The 9,168-nt window shown below is 36.8% G+C and overlaps 1 protein-coding gene across 1 annotated transcript in view; it reads left to right on the top strand.

Annotated features, from left to right (window-relative positions):
- ADGB (androglobin) overlaps positions 1–7,904 on the top strand; it is a 95,039-nt gene extending 87,135 nt beyond the window's left edge. The window contains exons 31-35 of the mRNA XM_031056240.1: positions 385–540; positions 2,359–2,467; positions 4,499–4,586; positions 5,713–5,896; positions 7,517–7,904. Of these exons, the coding sequence (XP_030912100.1) occupies positions 385–540; positions 2,359–2,467; positions 4,499–4,586; positions 5,713–5,896; positions 7,517–7,666 (687 nt within the window). The 3' untranslated portion in view covers positions 7,667–7,904. The remainder of the gene's footprint in view (positions 1–384; positions 541–2,358; positions 2,468–4,498; positions 4,587–5,712; positions 5,897–7,516) is intronic.
- The last annotated feature ends 1,264 nt before the right edge of the window (positions 7,905–9,168 follow it).

Genomic DNA, 9,168 nt, shown 5'->3' with positions numbered 1-9,168 from the left:
GAGGAGAGGAGAGGAGAGGAGAGGAGAGGAGAGGAGAGGAGAGGAGAGGAGAGGTAAAACAATTGCATGAAAAATCACACAAAATACTCTTGTTCAGACAAACTGTTCAGAAGAACTGGGAGTGTGGAGCATGGGGGGTGGGGGAAAACTGCATGGCGGTGGGGGAAAACATGTGAACAAAACACCTCAAAGAGCTTCCAGGCATTGCAAAGTAATCTTTCTTTCCTTTGGCAGCTTCTGTTTGTGTCATAATGCACATCAAAGTCTGTCAATGTACAATGTATATCAGTCAGAAAAATTACCAGTACACAAAATCATAACTTCATGCTAAAGAGTGGTAGTAGATGTATACCAGTGACTACATTATGTTTATGATGCTTTCAGCCAGGAGAGTCAAATGCCCCCTACTGTATTTTACGCATAGTTAGTGACCAGAAAGAGGCAGAGTTTCTGGAGGTGAAGAAGGACACCCGGCGAGTAGATGCAATCAGAGCCATGAAAGAAGCGTGGGAGTCTGCGGAGCCAGGGAGAGCTGTCAAGGTAACATCAGAGTGCTATCTCTGCAGTGATGTTTCTTCACAAGTTCTAGGAGTTGTTGTAATGGTAGAGCACTTGCCACAACAGAAACCTGCCTTCATAGGGCTGTTCTCTTCACCCCTCTGGAAGACAGGAAATTTTACAGTTTAAAGAATTAAAAGTGATTATGTGCCTGAATTCTGGGTAGGAATCCAGATCATCTATATCAGGCTTCTGTAGATCACTGAGACTTCAGATTCTACTTTACAAAACATAGATAAGTTTCTCCTTAGAAAGCCCACTCCCTCTACACATTTGCAAAGCTGCTACTTGTGACAAGTTTAATGTTTAGCATGAACAGATTCTATCAAGAAATACACTGCCATAAACATGCCAAAATTATTTCTCCTGAAGAACTGGCACCTGGTCATATCAGTACCCAAATTGTTCCTTGCAGCCAGGATTCCAAATTCGGTCTGCATTGCAGGTTACCCAAGAGCCTGTAACAAGCTCAGTATGAATTCACAGTTTTGGAGAAGCAATACTGATCTAGTTGCCAGGTGCATCTGGGTGCTTTTGAAGTGACATATGCTTGAGATGGAAAAATAATACATGTTCTTTCTAGCAAAGCAAAAAGTACAGTGCCGATTCAGAATTGGAAGCATCATTAGCAAAGAAAAATAAAATAACAAAGTGCAGTCTTCAAACTCACCTACAGTCATTCCCTATCACCACCAACACCATTGCCCATTAAGGTATGTTCAGCCAGAATCCCTAGCTTAGAAATTTGGGGGCTTAGTATTAACTTTCAGAAATGAACCTCAGACATGAGTCTTCCCAGCTACACTCTCAGATTTTCTCAGTTCTTTTCGTGTGTTCAAAGCTCAAAACTTTTCCTGAACTACTCTATTATATTCTGAACTAAGGAGAAATGCTGCTCTGCAGCTTTGATTAGTTGTGCTGAGATTGAAAATGCAAGTACAGCCTCTCAAAGGTTAGCTAGAAATGAATCCCCTTTGATATGTGAAGACTCTTCAGAATCTGGTTCTTAACTTTTTTAATCAGAAAATCAACTGAATTGCAACTACAGGGTTCCACTTTGAAGCCCCTTAGGTTTGTGACTTTTTTTTTAAACAGGCTGTCATTAAGAAAATTGCAGCAACAACAGAATATGCTAAAAACAAGGTCTAAATTTGGGGTATGCTATCCAGATTAAGTAGCTTCTCCTCTCCTTTCTTCTTGACAACCTTGGCCCAATGTCTGCCTATTCCAGGGGTCACAGACCCTCTGACTCAGGAAATTGAGTGCCTGACTGCAGGCTGACCAAAAGCCAAAGGGCTCCTCTGTCCATTCTGGCAATGACAGCCCTTAAGAGAATTCCAAGTGAGTCAAAGTCTCCTTCTGAAAAGACAGAAGTGCTGATGTCTGGTTTTGGCATCAAAGGTAATTGAGTCTGAAAGGATTTGCACCCAAAGGTCCCATTTTTCAAGAGGAAGTCTAAATCATCAGGCTATGCTCTCCTAGGAGATACATGAGGCATACATCCAGCTATACAGTTTTTACTTTATTTTTAATCCCAATAATATTTTAAACTGCCCAGAGATCAGTGATTTTCCAGCATTTCATTGGACAGAGATCTTTAGTGTAAGTGTGCAATGTCTCATGGCTGATTCAGTGGGATCCTGGCATCTTTTCTGATTCCAGCACCAGGCAGACTTGCACACTGCACCCTGATGTTAGGTCTTATTGAAGACTTATAGAATCCTACTTTTGAAAATTCTTTGAGATTTGAAATATGCAGTAAAAGTTTTGTTATCTGGATTATAAAACTTTGATCTGTAGGCTTTTCAGGAACGTGTGCGTTTTATTAATAAGTATGCTGTAAGAGATTCAGAGGAACCCATAGCTGAGGCTGAGACTGACGACTTAACACCTAGTTCAGAAGAGGAAGGTAAGAGTACAGCTTTCTGTGTCTTCTGTTCAGCATATTCCACTCCTTAGGAAAGGCTTCTGCATTAAATACTGGTAGTAGATGGATAGATTAGCCTTGATAAAGGTGTCCAAATGTGCAATGGCAGGCTTGCTCTTCATCCCCTCTTTATTTTAATTGTTTCATCGCTCTATTTCCAGACACAGATACAGCCTCACAGCTCTTGGAGGCTGCCAAGTTACCCTTAAGCAAATTTCAGGTAGCCCTTCTGTAGTACAATTCTAAATTAATTAATCTGAAATTTTTGGAAGTTTAGTGGAATATACCTTCTCCCTCAATTCCAAGTACCAAAGTCCTTTATAGTAGAAATGCTAAAAAAGTGTTTAGCAGCTAAAATAGCATGCCAGTAAGAGACTAATACACCTAAAGTAACGTTCATGGACGCTGTTCATGGAGAGTGGTCTGGAAGTGAGGTGTCGAAAAGTGCATACTGAGTAGCATCAGTTTCCTGGAAGCTTCCATAAGTGCTGTCTAATTTTATTTAGTGATTACAACTTCTATGGATTCTTCATATGTATTCCCTGCCAATTTCTGTACTCTGATGAAAAGTTGAACTGGGTGCAAGACTTCAAGCTGTTTGTTGGTTTTTGTTTTCTTCTGTGCTTACACTGAGATGAGGCCATCACAAAAAGGAAAGAATACTTCCCAGTCTAATTGTGACAATTATCTGGTCATGATTCATGTGCATGGAACTAGAACCTGTGACCAGTACTTAACTAGAGATTAGTATCTTTCCATCCCAGTAAGTAATCTTCACAGGAAAGATTCAGATTTGGAAACTAAAGTAGAATTAATCCTCACCTAATTCCTTTAATACAGTATTGGTTACTTGAAACAATATTGTTTCCTCAAAGTTACTGGCTAAAGGACTTCAAAATTAATGGTCATCCACCAAGAGCTTTCTTCTAATCTAAGCATTTAGAGTTTAATATAATGTCTTAGGAAGTAAAGATGACTTTAAGTTGTTGTGGTTCTGTTCCACAGAGTGCAGCATTTGGCAATGATGAGATTGAACATTTCTGTATTCTCCAGAATACAATTTTTTTTTCCAGAATACTGTTCTAATGGGCAGTGAATAAGGCACTTCCACAGATCCAAGCCACCCTTTGAGACCAGCAGAGAAGGCTGGTATATTTGTCTATGTATAGATAGTAAATATATAAAAAGTAGTTATTTTAATGCTCAGAAACCTCTTTCTATTCCTCATGCGAAAACTCCAGTAATATTTTTAACATAATTCAATTAGTTATTGCTATAAGTAAGGTAATGAAAGAGTTTTTATAAAAGAAAACTAGTGCAGTCATCATTAAATCTCATCAAATTTCATAGTTTTTTTCAGCACATTGAGACAAATTAAAAGAAGGAAGCATTGAAATAATGACAAAGCAGCTCAACCCATTTCCATGCTGAGCTGCTGTCAGATGTGTCATTGTACTGCAAGAATGCTACAATAAAACACAGCATGTTTTAACCAGATTATCCATGTGGTTAAAAAAAATAGTCTAATATCTCAGAATACCAGTTTTACTATGTTATGTTTTTTCTTTAAACAGGTATTTCTTTAATTAAATCTTCTCCCCAAAAGGGAATATATCTTTTTAAACTACAGCCAGGACTGCAGAATCAGATTTTTATTGATTTTTTAAACAAAAGAATATGATACCCAGAAGTTGTTTTTTATATCTTTTAGGCACTGCAAAGTCAATGTTCTTGCTTAGATTTACTAACTTTCATGAGTAGAGGGGTTTTAGCTAAAATACATATATTAATTTCCTTCTAGTATATGTGGGTTTTTAATAGCATCTTTGATTCTATCCTAAGTGTTGGAAATAAAAGAGCAGAAATATTATACCTCTCCAGCTTATATTCTCATTTAATAATGTATTTTGCAGAGCCAAAGGAAGAAAAATTGGTATAAGAATTTAGGTGGAGGTCCCTAGCATCACTACATAACCCGTTTAATCTGTTTTGTTTTATATTTTCTCACCACAGGAAAGCAATCACCACAAACAGCTATTGACTCAAGATTAGAAACACAGGAAAAAAAATGGGAGCTTATAGACCTTAGTCCTTACACAAGGTAAACTGCCCTAACATAATAAATGTCAAAGGGGTTGAATCACTGCACTGCATGTAATGAATATCTGACATAAACATTTGAAGAAAATGACCATTTGGGCAAATATGCTTATTTTAGTCCTCTTGAAAGGAGCATCCAGATCACAGGATATTCTGAGTTGGAAGGGACCCACAAGGATCACCAAGTCCTGCTCTTCAGTGAATGGCCTGTACAGGGATTGAGCCCACAAGCACCACACTCCAACCAACTGAGCCAATCCCAGGGTCATAAAAAATTTGCCAGGGTGTTATGCAGGTTTAATATAGCATATTTAACAAATGCAGTTAAGTTAATAATAGTTAATAGCTGAAATAATTGTACTAGTTACATTTATTATCCAAAAGAACTATATTCTTTATTACAAGTGTTGACATGAACTTATTGAGCTAATTTAAATACACCTCCTTGTTTGCTGGGCTGCAGCTATAACCCACTTCATGCTTAAGTCCATTTGTATTCAATGTGGCATTTTTGCATTTCATTGATCTTCAAAAGACTTCAAAAATGCTGAAAAATATGCTCAAATTTAATTTTAAATTGAGAAGGAAATTAGCATTACATTGAAGCGAATGGCATTAAAACAGTATGGCAAAAATATGGCAAAATATCTTCCATGAGCTTAAATCTTGTAAGCATTTCATTTGTCTTCACCTCCTTGACTTTTACACTAGTCATAGTCATTTAGGACAAAATATAACAGTTTATTATCCACTTACCTGCCATTATGCCAAAAACAAAAAAAAAACAAAAAAAAAAACCAAAAAAAAAAAAAAACCAAAAAACACCTATTTCTTGCAAATTAAAAGTGTCATATGTAGGAGTTTTTCATATGCTCAAAGATGAGCATGATTTTACAAATAGATTTAAAATAGACACTCAAGTATAAGAAGACCTGGCCTCAGAAATGTATTTTCTTATTGGTGTTATATAGAAGCAGAGGAAAAGTGACTCCTTAACCATATCTAACCATATGATGGTGATGTTGCCAAATATAAGCCAAATACCTGCATATAGATGTTAAGCAAAATAGACAAGAACCAAAACTGCATTTGATATGAGACAAATATCTGTTTTGTATTTCTTTCAGAAAAACAATGTCTGAACCTGTGCTGAGAAATGAGTCTATCATTCAACAGCAACAGACACGTAAAGAAGAAAAATTCAACCATTTTAGGCAACTTTCCATGCTGGCTATGGAACAAAGACAAAAAGAAGAAAATGAGAGAATTTTATTGAAGCAAAATATACTTGAAATGTATGAGAACCTGCAGGTATGTTTTCAACATTATTTTCCAGTTAACTGCTGCTGGGATGTCCACCACTAGTCTGAATATCCTGATCAACCATTATCAAAGCTTTTGTATTCAGTACTAGAGATTAGAAGCAACAACAAGCTTGAAATTTCACTTGGGCAAAGGTTAAAACTAAAAGTTCTAAAGTAAAAAAACATTACTGCATGATATCTTTAATATGATATTCTTGGTACTTTCTTGATACACTCTCTGCAAAAACACTACTATATCACCATAAAAGGATGGTTATAAGTCAGACAAAAACTGACTGAAAACTGACATACATGACCAGACACTTATTAAGTAAAGCATCTCCAATCTGGCTATTTTTTTGGTTATAGACTTGTATACAGCTTTTTGAAAAGTAATAAAAAACCAGTTACACAGGGGGATAAATTGTTCTTAATGTGTCTCAGAAAAGTTAGAGAATGCAGTTTCCTTGGAATATGCATGATGCCATCAAATGAAGAATTTATATTATTAAACCTCAAAAAAGCATGCCTATAAATAACAAATGTGGTAGTATTAGTGTAGGATCCATTGTGAGGATTAACTCAGCCAATGCACTGCACATGAAATTGGCATGAGTATCTTACCAAATTGGCTTAACTGTTGAGCATCAACAGGAAAAAAATTGTTTGTTATAGTGGTGATACAATAACCACTATCAATCAGCTGCTCAATTCAGAGCTGTTAAAAGTGGATAAGAGACAGTACAAATAATTTTACATCAAATCAACCTATTTACAGAAATCTTACTTGAAAACAGCTAGTTCCCAGACAGCCGGATTTATATTACTCAACTACAGGTCAACAAGGAGCCACAGTTCTCCAGCAGTGGCTGATCCTAATAAGGATGCCAGTCCAGGTTTTCAGATATTGCTATGATTTTGGATGCCTAACATATTGTATTGAAGGGCAAATTTTTCACAAGAGTAGAACCTTGACTCTTTCTAGAACTATTTTGATTAAAAATGTTTCACAGTATGAATTTAAAACGAGATTTATTTGTGAATATGCACACTGTGCTGATAAGCACTTTTGCAGCCCTTTCATCTGTAGACCACAAAGAGCTATATACAGATTTCCAGGTATCCCCAATTTTCAGGATGGAAATGGAAAGGGAAAAGTTTTCAGAGGTGTCAAAATCCCATTTGTCCAAAGTCTCATTGAAGGCCATTATGATTTAGGCTCCTTTAGCTTCTTAAAAGGCCACAATTCCTAAGCCATTCCAGCATTTCTAACACCTAGTTTTTAATAGACTTGTTTAAGACTGCAAAGCAAATCTGTAACTGAAAAGGGACTAGGTCCACTTGGTAACTACTCTGTTGCCCTATTCTTCTTTCACACAACTATCTTATTATGCCAGCAGTTTAAAAGGGATTTTCCTAAAGTTTCTTTTCTTCATGGTGAAAAGATTGACATATAGCTGTTTCCTTTGAGAAGTCAATAAACATCCATGTAAAAAGAAAAGGAGAGATGCTCTCCTTGTACTTAGAGAGTCACAAAGTGAAACAGAACAGGAAGGATGCAGTTGCTTGTGGTGAAACCAAGACTGATGTGTTGAGCAGGGCAGTATTGCTGTTTGTTTTTGACCAGGCATCCTTGGATGAAGCACGAGGCAGAATTTACAGCGTTCGGGAAGCATACAGAAATGAGCTGCTGGAGGCCGAGCGCAGAAAAGAAGAAGAACTGGCAGCTCAGGAAGCAGCCCTGAAAGCAGAGCGAAAGAAAAACAAAAAACGGTAAAGGTTCAGCGAAAAAAAGTGTAGTTGCTAGCACTTGTGAATTGTATTTAACAGTTTGGGAAAGTTCATATGCAAAGATGAGAAAAAATGTTTATTATTTTCAAGTACTTTTGGCAACTATATCACATTTTATCTCTTTGCCTGTTGCTAGTGAAAAAGTTTATCTTGTATTCTAAAAAGCTACTTGCTGCTATTTAAGTTTTTATGCTTCGCTAGAATAACTTTGCAATAAAATTCATATTCCATTCAGACTTTTCTCCCAAAATCCCAGTGTCTTTTGTCTTTTTTTTTTTTCAATAAAAACAGAACCAGTCAAGAATGAATCAGAGTTGAAACAGTGAATGCAGTCTGACAGTTTTGAATGTCATTTGACCTGGCTCCTTAAGTGGATGACAATTTGTGGAGTTTATCATAATTAAATAGTGGCAAACCACACTTTTCATATGCTAACACTGGGAGGCTTACCAAATCCTGATTGAATAGGCTCACAAGCTTTCTATGTACAGTAATATTTTTCCCTTCCATCATTCTCTTAGTGTTTTGGAATCTCACAGTAACTCTGTGTAGTGACAAACTCATGACACAACCTTCCAAGGCTTATTAAACACTCCTTAAAACCCTATTATTCTCTTTGTTTCTCTTTCCTAAGATGTATTTTGCCCAGCCGACTTTGTTCAAATGACTAATTACAATAGACTCCCAGCTGGAATTTAAAAATATTTATTAAAAGTAAACTAGTGTGAATGAAGTAGCAATCACAGGCTTTTTATTCAAAGGGTGAAATATTTCCTCTAAGCTCTTGTTTCCATTATCACAGAATTCCTGTGTTTGTCATTGTGTCATCAATGACACAATGCTGCTTCCCTATCCGTCTTTCCCAAAAAACCCACTCAGAAGTTATCACTATTACTTGAACACAATGATCTGGACTGTTACAATTGTGAAAATTCTCTAAAACAGACAGATGTTTTAAATGACTTAAAGCATTTTCCATGTATGTAGTCACAAGCAGAAGCCTGGGAAGTTAGACTAAGTATGTCTTGTATACCTGAAATAGGTTGAGGATGTCCAGAAGCATTTCATTATCTAGGCAAGGTAAGAAACTATGAGACTCACCAATTTAATGTCAATCACAAGAAATTTTATCCTTTACATTTCTGGCCACTGGTACTGGCCAGCCATTGTCTTTGAAACTAGCCTCCTCTGCATCTTAATGACCACTATGTTCTGGTGCTTTTGCTCACCTCTGTTTTATCCATACCTCACTATTTTGCTTGAACTTGACTCAGTCTTCTGACAGTTCTATGACATGTGTGCTTTGTACCTCATCACACCTACACACCTGCTGCCATGCCAATGCCTCCATTCAGCCTCCTTCCTCCCATACATCAAAAACTAAACTAAACTAAACTAACTAGCTTAAGGTTTTGTCTTTGAAAAGGAAGAATTGAAACCAGAGGCCTAAAACTGCACTGGTGATTTTTATTTTAAAGAGCAGGAGCT

The sequence above is a fragment of the Geospiza fortis genome, unplaced genomic scaffold, assembly GCF_000277835.1.
Source record: "Geospiza fortis unplaced genomic scaffold, GeoFor_1.0 scaffold162, whole genome shotgun sequence".
In the NCBI taxonomy this organism is placed as follows: domain Eukaryota; kingdom Metazoa; phylum Chordata; class Aves; order Passeriformes; family Thraupidae; genus Geospiza; species Geospiza fortis.
Note: the sequence above shows the minus strand (reverse complement) of the source record. Positions and strands in the feature narration are given on the sequence as shown.